This window comes from Stylophora pistillata, chromosome 14 (assembly GCF_964205215.1).
Source record: "Stylophora pistillata chromosome 14, jaStyPist1.2, whole genome shotgun sequence".
In the NCBI taxonomy this organism is placed as follows: Eukaryota; Metazoa; Cnidaria; class Anthozoa; order Scleractinia; family Pocilloporidae; genus Stylophora; species Stylophora pistillata.
Window position 1 is genome coordinate 8317379 of NC_142532.1, and position 18465 is coordinate 8335843.

At 38.4% G+C, this 18465-nt stretch overlaps 2 protein-coding genes and 1 pseudogene across 2 annotated transcripts in view; all 3 read right to left on the reverse strand.

The window, feature by feature from the left end:
* LOC148716376 (uncharacterized) overlaps positions 1-860 on the reverse strand; it is a 1148-nt pseudogene extending 288 nt beyond the window's left edge.
* Positions 1-18465, reverse strand: part of LOC111333171 (uncharacterized) — a 109641-nt gene that overhangs the window by 34393 nt on the left and 56783 nt on the right. The gene's annotated exons all lie outside the window — the stretch shown is intronic.
* LOC111347417 (uncharacterized) lies at positions 6053-17938 on the reverse strand. Its single transcript, XM_088745623.1, has 3 exons — positions 16592-17938; positions 7785-7915; positions 6053-7307 (listed from the first exon to the last, which is right to left on the reverse strand). The coding sequence occupies exons 1-3, from the start codon at positions 17464-17466 to the stop codon at positions 6508-6510; spliced, it is 1806 nt and encodes a 601-aa protein (XP_088601749.1). The 5' UTR covers positions 17467-17938; the 3' UTR covers positions 6053-6507.

An 18465-nucleotide genomic window follows, 5' to 3' on the forward strand; every position in this document is an offset into this window, starting at 1 on the left:
CTACCGTCACTCAAAAGGCGGAATATGTTTCGAAGGTCCTGTGGCCAACACCGAAATACATCGAAGTCGCTATAAGATATGGAACGAAACATACAGAAATTAAAAAGTCAACAGAATGTATATCAACGTCGTCACAGATCTAGATTTCTTATATTTCGTTACGTTTATCGCCGATCTACCAAAACTATGCAGTGTTAAGTTGTCTTGGATTTGCCGCTGGTGTCGACAAATACTTCAGTAAACCTTAAAGTTCGCGATCGTCATAATAAGATAACGGGACACGGCAGCTGTAATAAGCATGAATCGCAGTGCAAGTCCATAATCTATATTTACATTCTCTAGAATGCGTATTTCAGCTGTGGGAATCGCAGATAACATCAAAGCGAAAACTGCAAAGCAGGCTCGTCGCCGATTGAAGAATGATCGGCGAGAAAAAATCAACCATCGTTCATTAAACATCATTAATAGGATTAAAACCGTGGCAGCAATGAAATAAGTCCCGTTACCCGCACCGATTGTACGTAAGGCTTCAATAAGTGTTGGCGAGTCATACACCGCAGACGACTGAATTCCCTGAACATAACAAAAACGTTACAGAATGGAAAGGTTGGGCGACGATTCCCGTACACAAATCAGCTCAGCAGTATGTGAAATGGTGTGCTTACAAAATTCTTCCTCTATAACGCCGCTAAAATTATCGCATTTCCCGCCACAGCCACAGGTGAGAGAAAAGCGATGATAATAGAAGTCGACAAGAAACGAGACGAGGGAATCAGAGAGTTATTCCTAACTTTGTGTAAGGTACGTGGCGTGAAAAAGTTACTCTGATGCTGAGCATAAATACAAGTGTTGTTGAACATTGTCTTCAGTGGTGTAATGAGTTTTTCCTGAATTTTCTTGTTAACCGTCAAGGAGATGATAGATTTAAGTTATTCCTGGATACCCTCAGAGTTAGCAGTTCCCTATACTAACTAAAGTGCTAAAAGTGTATTGACACAGCTATACTTAAACTGTTGGCTTTTATAATCGTTTCTGCCGTAAGTTTAGTTCCTCTGTCTTGCATTTGGACATAATTCGGAACACCCACTTTGAAATGATGGTCAGTTCGAAGAGTTTTTTGTGCAAGACGCTGCATTGGGAGGTACACAATAATCACTAAACTTTGTAAATACCGTCCAGCTTGTACAAAGTCGCACCGCATTAAGCGGTTACCTGATAGTGGTAGAGATCAGCTGTCAAATTCTCGAAATTTTTCCCCCTACATTACTGATATTTTCATCCCTATTAAGTGGTGACCTCTATCAAGTAGTAGTAGACACCATTTGCGTGCTGTTTATAGTCCTCCCCCTGAATTGTACGGTGCCACTTTGAGCGGAACCACTCAAGTAAAACTAACGACAAGCTTTTAAGTTTAATCAATCTTCCGAAATTAATGCTAATAGTTTTTTCCGAGTTTTTGTACATTAATTAAGTGTTCAATTTTAGAGGAAAGTGGCGTATGATATCGTTCTTTACAATACTCTCTTACTATAAAACATGTATTAACCGATCAACCTGTACCAAGCGGCCCTCCCGCCACTCCCCATAGGTGACCGCTTAATACAGATTGCACTGTACATAGTTTTTTTTTTTATGTATCTTCTAGCATAGGAGGTTATTTTTCTTCCCATGAGATAACTTGTGAGCAACCAGTCTAATAATAAATTATTTCTGTTATATAGCTTCCGAGGCTTAAGATATTATGTCTTATAAAGAGAATTGAAAAAGCTGCTACATTTCATTTACATCCGGGCTTTATGCATCAGAAGAGGAGGAATTAACTTCTACAGTGTAAATAAAATTAATGTTGGTCAAATCTCTTTGTCTCCTCTCGGATATGAATTGGCGGACCAATGGAGAGCTTAATGGTTCTTGTAAAACGCTTTTGAAAACTGCGCATAAATTGTCATCAGAAATGAAAGAAATGGAAGAGTCCTGCATTTGGTTATTTTAAAACACTTATTACTACTTTCAGGCTTCTCTGCGCTAAACATCTGTACAAACAGTTATTGAGAAATAAATTGATTACCCTTCGCGTGGTGAAGGAAGGTATCGAAAGCTCGTTTTCTTAATAACTTCTAAGTATCTTTGAAAAGGGCTGGGATATAATTATGGAGTAAGTAAAGGCCACCCTTATAATCTCCCTCTGGCTTCAATGAATAAGTTTCGGAGCTGTATCACTTTTTTGCGAGTACTAAGAAACGAGGTAAGGTATTTTTCATTCAGTCAACGTTGTAAAATACTATCTTACATATCTTGAAGAGATATGAAGCGCTCTTTATTATTTGCTCTATGAAGATAAACAATTGACGTAACAAAGCTTGACAGGAAATTCAATTTTTCCCTTGATCCTACACTATTTTGAGAGTTTGATTGTCTCTGACTAAAAGCTTCACAGTAGGTAGTCTGAAAGTATTTAGGAGTATTCGGAAAGAACTCTCTGAAAGCCTAAATAATATAGAAAACAACAATATATTTAGTAGGTTTCAATCTCTTCTGCTTTAATTTCATTTGGTCCTCGACAAGTTTCTTTCCCTTTGTACTTTAATTAAAAACCGTTCGAGCAGAAGGCCAGTGCCATAAACAAAACGAATGACAGTATGAGTTCACTCAGCCTTAAGCCGGTCGGGATTTCAAATGCGAATGAGCAATAATCCATTCGTAATTAAGTCATCCTTCGATTCAACTTCACGGGATGAATTCTTTAAAGGTGTCTTAGTTTGCCAATTTTGACCCAGTTTTCGAATCACCGTATTTAAATATGAACCTGACTGCTACGGGGCGGATTGATTCTCTCTGAATTCTAGGGTAGCACCTGTACATTTGATAAAGTTCTTCAGCCTCATCCGATAATCATCTACTGAAAGAGAAGCACACACATGGATTTATGGCGCAACTGAAATAAGCCAGAACTTGTGCAACAGCTCGAAAAAGACTGAAGATACAAGAAACGAATGAAATAGAAGTATGGAAATGAAGAGTTGCTCTTTCGTTTCCATGATTAAAAATTGTCTGAAGAAGTTAAAGTATCAAAATTGTCTTAGTTTGTTCAAGATTACCTCTTCTTGTTACTCCAATGCTTTTCTGTAATAGCTTAGCGATTTTGTCTTCTTATATTTCGCGTTAACATTGTGGAAAATGGTGTCGAAAACCTATTTCTATGAACAAGTTTTAAAATGACTATAATAGCTGACATACAGGTCATTGAAGCCTCACCTCATATTTACGGTCCCTCTATTTTCAATAAATTTGTCAGAAAGGTTTACCTCTTTGTATCCGAGTAACCAACAAAACGATGTGAAAAGTTTATCTTTTATTCAATAATATAAAACCTCACTTACCTTATAGAAATACAACGAGATCTTCATCAATTGCTTCATATGGAAATTCGGTTGACATCAAAAAGCTTTAAAGAGTTTTAACATTTGCTAATAAAATTCTAATCATATTAATGTAGTGATGCAGGCTTTAGGATAAAGCAGCTATTTACTATCATTTTTTTCATGTTTTAAGTCCTTAACGATAATTTCCACTGAAAAAGAAGCATACTCAAGAATTTATAGCATATCTGACATTGGTCAAAGAAAACGCTGTAGAGTAGAAAATTCTGAAGTCACATAAAGATAAAGACGCCTATTGACAGATTTAGACGGATTTTAGACGCATTTGCGCTAAAAATAACGGAACCAGACGACATCGTACAAAGTACGGCAGCCAGGAGAATAATATCAAGGCTAACACAACCGGTAAGGAGAATTTTGTTCCCTTCTTATGCGTTTACTTTATCCTGGGGTCAGCGGTGAATTGATCATAAAATAAGTGATAATGCGAAATAAAAAAAAAGGAATGTAAAATGGCACAACGACAACTGACACTGCGTCTATCTTCAAGTCTTCATTGGAAGACATCGCATGAGTGTACCATCCTGTAAGGTCACTGAAAACTCTATCTTCGAAGAAAAATTGAAAGTAGAAATATCCAACCATCTTGACCGCACAAGCTTGGTCATTAAAAGACTTATTATACGGAAAAAAAGATTTCGTTTTAATAAGAACCAAAATCGACTTCTTTATTTCGAGAGTTGGGAAAGAAAGCCTAGTATTTATAGCACAATAAAACCACGAGAGTCTATATTTTTTCTTTGTTTTGAATGCCCTCTTTCGCACTTTTTCTTCCTTCGCGGGATCAGAGCGGGTAATCCCGTGTGGGCAAGATGGGCCAGTCTTCCTCGCTAAGGTAGCCAATCAGAACACAGAATTTGCTTCATATTTCTTACGAGCGCTGCCAGTTGTATAATAAGACAGCATCTTTGGGCTCTTCGAGGCGGTTAGAAACCAGTTTCCTCACGGTGCGTTTTAGGAAAGACCGATAACGGACTGGACTCAAAAGAATATCAACTGTTGATGTTCTCTTGACTGGACTCTGATATTAAGTGAGGTACATTTTCAGTGTTGAGATTACTGCTGCTCTGGAATACCACATAATTAGAACAAATGTAGGTACTGGTTGAAATTTTAACTTTCTTTAGCTTGCGTAGCTCTCAGTTTTGTTTACGAAAAAGTAATGAGGGGCAAAGCAGCGGGAGGATTGGGACGAATGTAGAGCCTCACCCCATATCCCTCGGCTCATTCAGAGCCCTAAACCACCATATACAAATGAGTTTTCCAACCTTAGAATGTTTCAAAAACTAAAGAACGAGCTCGAACTGCTGCTTTTCGCGGAACAAACCGTCTTAACATAACTTACAGAAGTGAGGAAGCATCGCTGACACCTGAAATCGTTTTAAACTTCGAACGTCAAACTCTCCGTAAGATGAATTAGCGACCCTCGTGTATGTTTTGATTCTAAAACGTTTGGCATTTGACTACGTGCAGTCCTTCCTTTAATTCAGTTAAAAGAAAATTGATGGTAGCACACTGCGGTGGGCTCTGGTAGCGAGGCCCTCGAAGGCGCGAGCGATCGCATAGTATTCTCTTAGTGAAAGTTACAGCTGCCATTTTTTATTTTTACGGCACCAGAAGGTTGGGAAGAAAACTGCTATTTATCTCCCCAGTCTTTTGCTGATGCCGCTCGCCCACTGATACAAATTGAAATTTGTATCAAGGAGGTGAGCGACAGTCAAAAAGAAAAAGAGGGGGTGTGGGACGGAAACTCTCCTTTGTTAGCCTAAATAGCAAGTGTTTCCGTGGAGTTTTCTGCACTGATAAGCCGAATTCTGACTACACTCAGACGAGTTATTTAATATGAAAAGGATGATGAGTAAGCCAGTCTTATGGTGCGCACATCCTAATATATTCTTAACACATGTACACTGAAACTGATTGGTTCTACCTTGAAAAGACCCTGTGTTACGCCAGATACGAAAAACCACTATAAAAACACTTTTTAGAAGTGGCCAAAAAATATATAGAAACGTATTCCTCATCTAATCGAGGGCCACTAGTTCCTCAGTTGAAGCACTGTCCCGTGTTACCCTCGTTAAATAAAGTTGATTGAATAATTGATCTAATGCAGCAGCACATCCCGATGAGAGTGTAACTAACCTGGTCACACTACTAATCACAGAAAAATCAATTAATGTAGCGCTATTTTACGGAGACGTGGAAAACAAAAATGCATCAAATAATACCAAAAGAAAGTGGACAAAGATAAGCCCGGCCGACGTAGAATGACTTAATTATTATTTTCCCGCGAAAAGCTTAAAGAATCCGAAACTTCCATGATGCTACGCTAGCCTCTTCAACGTGTCATCAAAATATTCATTTCTGACTAATTCGTGTCACTCAAACGTCAGAAATTACATCTTCCGTATTTTTGCTGGAAACCTTCACCTTCTCTCTCCTTTCCCCCTCCACCTATCGCTCTCGCCCCATTTCGTGCGCGTCGAAACTACGAATATCGGCTTTTCTGTCCAGAAAACTCCACAGAAACACTTGCTGCGCAGGCTATTCCCCTGCCCTTTCCCCCCACCGTCCACTCTAACTCTAAATCGAAAATGATTGGTTAGATAGACGATCAAGAGCTTGTAATGTTAATGCATTGCAGGCTAAGTTTCCATCAGAACATGACCTACAATTTTTAAACTAAGAAAAATTCGTCTCTGGGAATTGCGTTTTAACACTTATGTTTTTTAGTCATTTCAAAGTCGCGCTATTTTATCGTAGATGCTTTATTTCAAAAAGTACAAAAAAAACCTCAAAAATTACAAAGCATTCATTTGATTACACTTTCCATCTTCGCGAGTCAGCTTCATTCAGACTTGTGAAACAGAGTGCTCTAACTGAGAGAAGAGACAAATCATTGAGCTTACTGCGAGTAGCCAAGTTCTCCGATCCAAACTGCAAAGCTAATGTTAGAAAATGTTATTGTAAAGAAAAGACGTAAAAGAATTGAATGTAACAGTTTAGAGCCTCCTATTTAGAAGGAGAATACCAAACATTGTCTCTAAAACAGAATTCGCTGCTTAACTTAAGTTACTTTACGAAGTGCTTTTTCCATGTGATCATCGTAATGCTTTTGCAGGGATTCTTCAGTGCGAAATAACTTCTGACAAATCCAGCAGCTAAACTCTCCACCCAGATTCATTTTGTTATGAAGGGGAAGGGTTTCAGCTCGGCCAAAGGACTTGTTACAATCCTTGCATTTAAAGGGCTTCTCTCCAGTATGTACCCTGCCGTGACGGCGAAGGGTTCCAGCTCGGCCAAAGCACTTGTTACAAATCTTGCATTTCAAAGGCCTTTCTGCGGTATGTACCCTGTGATGTTGTCGAAGGTTTCCTGCGCGGCTAAAGCCCTTGTCACAAATCTTGCACTTAAAAGGCTTTTCTCCAGTATGTACCCTGTGATGTTGTCGAAGAGTTCCTCCTTGGCTAAAGCTCTTGTCACAAATCCTACACTTAAAAGGCTTTTCTCCCGTATGTACCCTGTGATGTTCTCGAAGGTGTCCTGCTTCGCTGAAGCCCTTGTCACAAATCTTGCACTTAAAAGGCTTTTCTCCAGTATGTACCCTGTGATGTTTTTGAAGGTGTCCTGCATTGCCAAAGTGCTTAAAACAAACCATGCACTTAAAACGCTTTTCTCTCGCATGCATCTTGTGATGATTGGAAAGGATTCCTGCTTGGCTGAAACACTCTTTGCAAGCCTTGCTTTTCATTGTCCTTTCATCCGAATGAGCTTTCATATGTTTGTGAAGTTTAGGTGCTCTATTAAAACCTTTGTTTCTATGGAGGCATTTAAATGTCTCGCCTTCAGCCTTTTTACTGATCTTGTCTGCAACAGAGTAGCAACATGGAGGTTTATAAGTAATGCATTCGATTCAAAGCGGTTTTAATTTTAAGCAGTGAAGCACTTAAACCATGGGAGGTAGCACAAATGAATGGATGAGATATTGCGAGAGAGCAAATATTTGCAGAACCTGTAGATGATGGAGGGGAGATCTAGATTGTAGATGCGATCAGGATAATTTTTTAACTCCACTGTCGGATCTCTGTTATCCACTGGAAATTGTGGCATCGAACAAAGTACATCTAATTGGTAATTCTCTTCATTTAATGTATGAAAGTGATTCACGCAGTAATCATCGCCACTTATGTACTAGTGTAAACAGGGCCTGAAAAATGTTCAGGCCCATACGGGATTTGAACCCATGACCTCTGCAATGCCACTGCAGTGCTCTACCAACCGAGCTAGCATGACAACTGGGAGCTGGTCATTATGTTGGTTTGTGTTAGACCTCAATATTACTACCAACAATATCAATATCAGTAATATTACCACCAACATAATGACCAGCTCCCAGTTGGCTTATTTTCACTACTAAAGTTATCTTGATCACACACCAAATTCTCATAGTTGGTTTACGATGAAATATGTAGCAGCTACAGAAGAGAATTAACCATCAGATATTAAGAGTTAGAGGCTAGTCCAGTAGCACTTTATCTCAAGAACATTATTTTTCAGGTCGCTTAGCGAGTGAAAACAGTTGTTTTGCCAACTCGCTTAAAGTTAAGCGAGTCGGCAAACTTCAGTGGAATTCTCATTAACTTTAAGCCACTAAACCAGGTCGCTTAAGCGAGTTGGTAATTAATTTTGGCCAATCAGGAGTAGTTCGCGGTTATTCATTTGACTGGGCTGTGAAATCGGAAATACAACACGCGTGGTATTTATATTCTCCCGTGAAGTTTCTGCGGCATTCAAAACAACATGGATAGTCATAGAGCGAATAATTTTTCTTTTTATGATCCAAGAAGCTATGGAGCTTAAACCTAGTAGGGGACTTATGTCCTCTTGTTTTTGCTCTGGTACTGCTTGTACAAATCTTTAAATAAAAAAAAATAATAAATAATAAAGTTTCCCATTCATATGATGCACTATGTTCTTGCCAGATATTATTTTCGTAATGGTTTAAAACCATAAGCTCCAGCCAGAACTGTGGCCTTTCAAGAACCCAAGCGATTTTCTTTTTACGAAATGCCTTCCTTAACTGAAAGTAGCACGCCTCTGTTCTTCTCTTGTTGCTTTTGATTGTAAGCAATCTCAGCCTCTGTTGAAATTGGCTCCTCCGTCGGATGAAAGTCAACTGCATAAACTCAGCAATGAAAAAAAGAAGGACGTACATGCGACCATCTTCTCCGTCTTCCGCCATATTATTCAAATTGATTTATTCGCGCGCGTGCTCTCAAATTACCAAAGTCACATATAATCTTCCTCGTGAAAACAACTATCATTTTTTAAGTCGTTTAACGTTGACTGTAAAATTAGCACCCTCAGGAATGTTAAGCGAGACAACCGGTTTAAACAATCTTTTAAATAACCCACTCAGATAAATAAACTTAAATAAAGCGTATTTAAATTGAAACTGTGATTTAAATAAACTGGTGTAGAAATTGACTTCCTTTCTGATCGTAATATGGAACATTCAGAGGAATCAACACATTACCACACAATCACGATGCTGTACATGCTAATGCAAGATGTTAAACATTGTCCAAACAATTTTATAACATAGCGCGCGCTAGTCCTATGTAATTCCTATTGCGTCATCATGAAAAAAATCTCTGTGTACATGTACGCACAGCCGTGCTCAATAAAATGACCTGTGCAGTTTCAAAATAGTTGCAGAATTTCCGTCGTGTGAGTTCCTTAAGTTAAAGTTTCGGAAAGCGATATCAATAAATGGAAGACCAACTAAACTTTTCTTTGGCTTTCGACCTTCCTGCAGGCAGTCAAGCCAACAAGCACAACGAAAACGAAGCACAACAGGCCCGTTTCCCGAATTTATCGGAACAGGAGCTGGAGAAAATTATAGCTGAAAGACATTCAGCAAGAACTAAGAAGACTACAAATTGGTCTGTGGGAACTTTTAAAGGTAAACGTCTCTGTTGTTGACGTTTTTTGGTTACATTTGTTAAACCTACCAAAAACCATTTAATTACAAAATCAACAAAAGAATCGGAAATGTGTACAGTAAATCTACACTCCTTAGTCTTCGTCATGACATTGAAAGATATCTGAATGCACCGTCACTGAACAAAGGCCTAAAGCTCACTTCTAATCCAAGATTTCAAAGGTCAAACGAAATAGTGAATGCGACAGTTGTCAGCTTGAAGCATCAATGAAAAAGAAAACGTAAAACACAAACCGGCGATTGAAAACGAGGATTTGCTGCGGCTAAAATCCTCGCAAGTTCTCGCCTTGAGCAGCCCACTTTCTCTGCTCCGTAACGTGTGGTTCAATATCATCCTCTTCTTTTGTAAAAGAGGTCGAGAGGGTCAGAGGACCCTGAAAACAACCAGCTTTAAGTTTGAAGTGGACCCAACTTGCCGCAACTTGGCGACGATGGCGCATGATGAAGCCACCAAAAATCATCCTGGTGGAATTGCCGATTTTTTTTTAAGCACCGAAAAGTTGGCCCGAATGTAAGAAACAGACGGCGGGAACGACGGCTACAAGGCCTTGAGATTGTACATGTCCAAATTAAACCCGAAGAGCGAGTCGTTTTTCCAATATCCAAGAAAGAACTGGAGTTTTGACGACAACATCTGGTACGAAGCACTTCCAGTCGGAGTTAACTCGCTCGACTCCATGATGAAAAACATAAGCGAAGCAGCATCCTTGTCGAAGCTCTATACTACACCAACCACAGCGTCAGGGCGACAGCCATAACTTTGTGGTCTAATGCAGGAATTCAAAACAGGTACATCATGGCGATCTCCGGTCACAGAAATGAGTAAAGCCTTGCTCATTACAACACGCCCCCATCCACATCCCAGCTTCGCAGTTGCCGTGAGGTCCTGTCAAACAGCCTTGTCAACGGCACAACTGAGTCCTCTTTCACCAGTACTACTGTCCGTCAAAATAACAGTGCGGTGGTGGCTCACGACAAGAATGCAAATTTCCTGGAGTCCGACTTCGGGAATAATTGCACTGTACACGGCAATGTGAACATCGTTTTTAAAACTGCAAATCCCGCTACTTCTGGTATTTGACTTTTACCAACCAGGCTTGTTTACCAAAACTCGTGTATTTTGACTTTGTTTGGTTACCGTGACATTTTCTTCGAGGAGTTTGACTTTGTTTAAAAAAAATTCACCCACTTTCGAAGAAACGACTTTTTCATTGACAATTTTAGAAATTAGATGAAGCGTTCTGTTCAACTGTCGCTGAAGTGATTGTGGCGTGTTAATAATCAGCCAATGAGCGCCTTTATACTTCGTTGCGAGAACTTTGTAATCAATCAAAAAAATAAAATGTCTTTCAGCGCCCAAATTGTTGTCGTATGTTCTAAAAGAATTGTTCCATGCTTTTAGCTGTGCGTATATCGAGTTATGGATGTACTTGGGAAGTTTGGAGAGCACTCAAGAAGCTAGAGTTGCTCTCTGCTGCGCCTCGAGCACCTCTTGTATCCTTACTCGATATACCCACGCTAAGCATGAAAAAATTCTTAAATTCTGAATTGCGCCGTTTTGAAAATTCACGTTGATGTTATTCACAAACAAAAAAGAAACCACAAGCATGTAACGGCAATAATTAACTCTCGAGATTTAACTTAATAAACTCTCTAATAGAAGCTATCTAAATGACGATCAAGGTACTCCACGAGCTCTCTACATTTCAGGGTTCAAATAATTATCCATCGAATGTGTCGAGACTGTCACATATGTTGAGTAAAAGTGACTCAGTATCAACTATTAAAGTTGAAATTATTTCTCACGCAAATGGTGTGAGCGTAAAACTGTAGCTTACCTGAGAAAGATGTAAAAATTCTAACCAACAAGTCAGCATGTAGACATCACACGCAACGTTTAATTTTGGTGGCTAGATCCAGTTTCCTCACGGTGCGCTCCGGAAAAGATCTCACACTGGACTGGACTCTAAAATTGTTCAAGCTTCAAACAAAAGAAAAGAAACAGATCAATTGATTGGTGAAGGAACCAAGTGTTCATAGACCATCTCAAACGTTGTTGTTAAATATTATCAATCATTCTCTCGCTGATGGTAAAGGTTTCAAGCTAATCTTCGTTCAGTTCAAATAGGTAAGGCCACACAATTAAATTAAGTTTACAAGGTGTTGTCCAAGGATTATACAGCGTCAAAGGTAACAAAGTACGGTTCCCGATTCCTTTTTAAGCACAAATTTTTGAATGAAAAAATCACGCGTAACGGATAGGAAAGGAAAAATTTCAAGTATTTCTTCGGTTGTACAAAGTTTGCGGGAAATCTTGAGGTTTTACATGCTGAAAGGAAACTCACAGGTCGCCTATATGTTATAGGAAACAAATCACGCCTCACGCTGGTTCTGAAATTCACTCGCTGCATATCAAAAGAATATAAATTCATAATATCTATCACATGTCCATTTTGGCTTAAATCACGGTCACTAATAAATTCTCCCGGCTTCCCTGAACTTCTCTTACATCGTGGGGTCTGAAAAATTTAGCCTACAAATTAGTTTAGTTCGATGTTTTCAATCTGTATCAATCTCCTCCAAGTTTAGCCATCCATGTTGCGTAATGTTTTATATTCACCTCGTTAATGTCTGTCAGCTCTATAGAGCATTTGCCTCTACTTTAGAGAAATTCTCTGCACCGTGAAATGGACTCAAAATAGCGTGAGGTACTTCCTTAAGTAACGTAACTGTGTGGCTTATGATGTAAAGGCAAAGTCCCTTTGAGAACCGTTGTAAGATTGCTGTAAATAACCTGAAGGCCTCAACCCAACCAGATTGGAGGTCGAGTTCTCCCCATTCCGGCTTTTCTTTACTTAGGTCAAGTAATCAACAGACTATTCGAGATATGCGGTTGGGGGGGGGGGGTGGGAAGCATCTCCCGGGTGGGCTGAAACTCGCCACTCGTAATGTTACTAAAAAACAGACATATGCTGCAGATTCTAATTCTAAAGATGGCTGCTTCACTCTACAAAGTACAAAGCATTCAGAGTTAAATCCGTGGTAAGTACGATCTTTCATCATTCAAATGAGAAATTATCAATTTTACAACACATGTTTCAACACCTTTATTATTAGAGCTGCCCTTACAAAGAACATTTGGTTATGATTGATTAATAGAAGAAATATTATGAATTGCACGGAGGAACATGGCTCTTCATAAATTAACTTTATTATTTTATTTTATATCACAAGGATAAGGTATATTTTGCGGAGTAGGAATTATGCTTGAGTAGCCCTAAGTTTCGATTCTCCCTTGATGTTACTATCAACAGCTAAACTTCTGCAAAAATATTATCTTACTTCATTTCGAATATCATTCATTCTCCATAAATAAAGAGCTGGGATGATTGCAGAAGACAAAAAATAAAAACACCACCGTCACTCTAAAGGTGGAATATGTTTCTGAGGTCCTGTGGCCAACACCAAAATATATCGCAGTCGGCACGTAATTAAGTCATCCTTCGATTCAACTTCAAGGGACGGACTCTATGTGTCTTATACCCCATTCACACCAAAGCCTAAACATGCTTTAAAGCTGTTTTGTTAAACATGGTTTAACACAACAGCTCCATAGAAGCTGCTCAAATCAATATTTGGTTGACTTCAAATGTGGCACATTGAAAATACAATTTAGCAATTGCTTGAATCTTGTGGAAAATTTAGTTTTTCAGTTCTCTGCTTCTGATTTTTATTCATTTAAACCTGGTTTAACTAAACAAGTTTTCTGGTGTGAATGGGGTATTAGTCAGCCAATTTTCGACACACTGTATTTAAATATGAACCTCACTGCTACGGGGCGGACTGATTCCTACAAATTCTTGGGTAGCACATCTGATAAAGCTCTTCAGCCCCTTACGATAATTTCTACCGAAAAAGAAGCATACGCATGGATTTAGAGCGCAACTAAAATGAGCCAAAACTTGTGCAACAGCTCCAAGGAGACTAAAGATACAAGAACCAGTTGAAATGGGTGTATGGAAATATAGAGTTGCTCTTTCGTTCCCATGATTAGAAATTGTCTGGAGAACTTAAACATTTAGAACTGTCTTAGTTTGGTCATCATTACCTCTTTTGACCTCTTCTTGTTACTCAAATGCCGCGAGTCTCTGGAGGGAAACGTCTTCCAAAACTTATTTCTATGAGTAATTTTTAAAATGGCTTGACATATAGGTCATTAAAGTCTCACCTCACATTTACTGTCACTCCCTTTTCAATGAATTTGTCAGGAAGGTTTACCACTTCCTAAGGTTCTTCAGATCAATTATTTGCTTCATAAGACAATCAGTTGACTTGAAGTTGACGCATTAAACCTTTAGAGAGGTTTAACAATTGTTCGTGAAGTTTTATCCTTTGATAATAATAATATTTAATACTTATATTGCGCTTTTTCTATAAAAATACTCAAAAGCGCATTACAATATTAATTATAAAACCCGGTAAAATTACAATATTTACAGTATAATAAATTTCCAGAGTAATTAGTGAAAAATAGAATTTTTTTAAAAATCACAATATTAAATTAAATGAATAAATAATCTAACTAGAAGCCTTTTTAAATAAATATGTTTTAACAGAGCGTTTGAAGGAGTTGATTGATATTTCCTGTCTTATTGGCAGAGGAAGACTGTTCCATAAGAAGGGGGCAGCTATTGAAAACGCGCGATCTCCCATAGTCTTCTTCGTTCTTAGCCGAGGTCTTTCTAACAATATACCATTTATAAGCATTAGTCGAGAATTATAAGCAATAATCGAGAATATTATAAAATTTATACCGCAGTCACGGAGATTTTATATACGCTGGTCGAGATTTTTTCATTTATTACTTTCCCCACCTCTCTCTGAAGTAAAGACGACTTTTTCTGGTTGTAAAAAAGTCCAAAAATAAGGGTATTTTAAGGCCCATTGTCTCCGATGACGAACCATTTCTCATCATAATTCCCACGTGGGTAATGTAAACCATCACTGGCCTTCCAAAATCAGTAGTAAAATTTTGGGACAACTGATTTCATTATCCGAGCTGACATAAAATTTACATCTAACTAATCGCTTTTTGGTCTGTATCTTCAAAATTCCGTAAACCACATTTTTGTTTATTTGCTCTAAAAATTACTCGTAATCTACAGTTTGTGAGGCCCTCGAAAGCGCTAACGTTATAAGTGCAATTTTTTATTTTTAAGGCAGCAGAAGGTTGGGAAGGTAAAAACTATTTATCTCCCCAGTTTTTCACTGAAATCATTCACCCCATTGATACAAATTTGAAATTTGTATCAAGGGGGTGAGCGACGGTCAAAAAATAAGGGAGTGGGGGTGGGGCGACAACTTTCCTCTACTAGCCTGAGCAGAAAGATTCCCGCGGAGTTGTCTCCACTGAAAAGCCAAATTCTGACTACACTCAGACGAGTTATTTTCTATGAAAAGTTTATTGAGGATGAGTCAGCCAGTCTTGTAGTATACGCATCCTAATACATTCTTAACGCATGTACAATGAAACTGATGGGTTCTTCCTTGAAAAGAAACTGTGCTACGCCAGATACGAAAACCCACTACAAAAAACACCCTTTAGAAGTGATCAGAAAATATAAGGAAAGGGTAACTAACCTGGTCACACTACTAATCAAACAGAAAAATCAATTAATGTATTGATACGATACAGTGAGTTGGAAAACAAAATTACATCTAATAAGAGCAAAAGGAGGTGAACAAAGATAAGACTGGCCGACCTAGAATAACTTAATTTTCCCGCCAAACGCCACGAGAACCTCTTCAACGTGCCACCAAAATATTAATTTCTAACTACTTTGTTTCCATGTCACTCAAACGTCAGTAATTACATTTCTCGTAATTTCGGAAGGAAACCTTCGCCTTCTCTCTCCTTCCCCCCTCTTCCGTGTTTTCGCTCTCGCCCCATTTCGTGCGCGTCCAAGCTACAAACATCGGCCTTTCAGTGCAGAAAACTCCACTGAAACGCTTGCTACGCAGGCTATTCCTCTGCCCCCCACCCCCCCCCCCCCAACCACCATTTAACTCTAAATCGAAAATGGAAGGTTGGGTAAACAATCAGGAGCTTCTGACGGTAATGCATTGCAGGCTAAGTCTTCATCGGAACGTGATCTGCACTTTCCAAACTAAGAAGAAAAATCGTGTCTGGGATATGCATTATAACAATTATGTTTGTTAGTCATTTCAAAGTAGCTCTTTTAAGCAAGGTTTTTATTGCACCAAGTAATATATCCAATTTGTTTTCTAAAATTTCCAGCGTTCACCCTTACGGCACACGTTCTTCAACGTCTGAACATTTATATACTAAAAAATCTGCGCTTAATGTTCAAAGTAAGGGTTTTTCACGTGTTGGCGTTAAAATCTGGAATGGGATACCAACTAGTCTTAAAAACTTATCAAAGAACTCTTTTAAAAAATCCATTAGAACAAAATTAATCGAAATTCTAGAAACTGAAAACTCCTATGTTGAAATAGATACTCTAATTAATAAGATGAAAGGTTAACTTCTAACTGTAATTATGTTTAGTCTGTAGTCCACTCCAAAGGCGAAATAGATACTTTAATTAATACTTGATGAAAGGTTAATTTCTAACCGTAATTATGTTTAGTCTCTAGTCTCTTTAGTCTGTAGTTCTCCTCTTTCTTCTGTCATGTTGTAATTGTATGTGAATATTATTATATAAAATTGTGTAAAATTACTTTTCAATTGTCTGGCTTGTCGCGACTAGCTCTTCGCTATATGCAAGCCAGCCTAGTAATAACCACCTGATATTTACTTGGAAATAAACTTCAAACATGTAGATGCTTTATTTCAAAAAGTATAAAAAAATTCAAAAATTACACAGCATTCATTTAATTACACTTTTCACTTCTTCGAGTAAGCCTCATTATGACTTGTGAAACAAAGAGTGCTCTAAATGGCAGGAGCAGTATAAATGATTGAGCACGCTGCGATCGCGAGTAGCCAAGTTCTAAGGTGTTAAGCTAATGTTAGAAAATGTTATTGTAAAGACGAAGAAGGATTAAACACAACAGTTTAGTGCCTGCAATTTAGAAGAAAAACACCAAACTTTGTCTCTAAAACGGAATTCTCTGCTTAACTTAGGTACTGGTACGAAGTGCTTTTTCCATGTGATCATCGTAATGCTTTTGTAGGGATTCCTCAGTGCGAAATAACTTCTGACAAATCCAGCAGCTAAACTCTCCACTTAAATGTACTCTGTTATGAAGGCGAAGCGTTTCAGCTCGGCCAAAGGACTTGTCACAATCCTTGCACTTAAAGGGCTTTTCTCCCGTATGTACCCTGTGATGTTGTCGAAGGTTTCCTGCATGGCTAAAGCCCTTGTCACAAATCTTGCACTTAAAAGGCCTTTCTCCAGTATGTACCCTGTGATGTCGTCGGAGAGTTCCTCCCTGGCTAAAGCTCTTGTAACAAATCCTACACTTAAAAGGCTTTTCTCCCGTATGTACCCTGTGATGTTCTCGAAGGTGTCCTGCTTGGCTAAAGCATTTGTTACAAATCTTGCACTTAAAAGGCTTTTCTCCAGTATGTACCCTGTGATGTTCTCGAAGGTGTCCTGCATGGCTAAAGCATTTGTTACAAATCTTGCACTTAAAAGGCTTTTCTCCCGTATGTACCCTGTGATGTTGTCGAAGGTTTCCTGCTTGGCTGAAGCACTTGTTACAAACCTTGCACTTAAAAGGCTTTTCTCCAGTATGTGCTTTGTGATGTTGCCGAAGGTTTCCTGCTTGGCTTAAGCTCTTGTCACAAATCTTACACTTCAAAGGTTTTTCTCCAGTATGTACCGAGTGATGTTCTTGAGGGTGTCCTGCTTTGCCAAAGTGCTTAACACAAACCATGAACTTAAAACACTTTTCTCTGATATGTATCTTGTGACGATTGAAAAGGATTCCTGCTTGGCCGAAGCGCTTGTTGCAAGCATTGCTATTCATTGTCCTTTCATCCGAATGAACTTTCATATGTTTGTGAAGTTTAGGTGCTCTGTTAAAACATTTGTCGCTATGGAGGCAATTAAAAGTCTCGACTTCAGCCTTTTTACTGATCTTGTCTGTAACAGAGTAACAACATGGAGGTTTATTAGTAATGCATTCGATTCAAAGCAGTTTTAATTTTAAGCAGTTTAAACCATGGGAGGTAGCACAAATGAATGAATGAGATATTCCAAGAGAGCAAATACTTACAAAAGCTGTAGATGATGGAGGGGAGATCTAGATTGTAGATGCGATCAGGATAATATTTTTAACTCCACTCTCAGATCTCTGTTATCCACTGGAAATTGTGGCATTGAACAAAGTACATCTAAGCTATCAAAAAAGTTCAACATCCAAATCTACCTCTTGCAATGAATGCAAGTGAAGATTTCTAAACTGTATTGCATATTCTGTCCATGAGTTCCACATCAGAGCAAATTTTTTTTTCTGAAAGGAATTCTTAGCCTGAACAAAAAAACCAAGAACTCATTTCCAGATTATGATATGCATGGTTGACTTACACTTGCAGAATTATTTTTATAATCATTATTACTATTATTATAATAATTAATTATTATAAAGTAATTTTTATCTTAATCAAAAGCAACTAAATCAACATCATCATCATCAGTATCACAAAAATTGATCTCTTTGAGCACTTTGAACCTTGGAAACATACAAAATTGTTTGAGTACAAAACAAAATTAAAATGAAAAATATTCCATAATTGAAGACTCCAAACAAGACTTTGTTATGAACTTGTCCCATTACAAAGGTGGGAGTGTCAAGAGTCACTGAGAACACTGTTAACACTTTCACTCCCAAGATCTAAATAGTAATTCTCTTCATTAAAAGTATGACAGCGACCCTCTCAGTAATAAACCTTACTTATGTACTAGTGAAAATGAGGCCTGAAAAAGCTTCAGGCCCATATGGGATTTGAACCCATGACCTTTGCAATGCCAGTACAGTGCTCTACCAACTGAA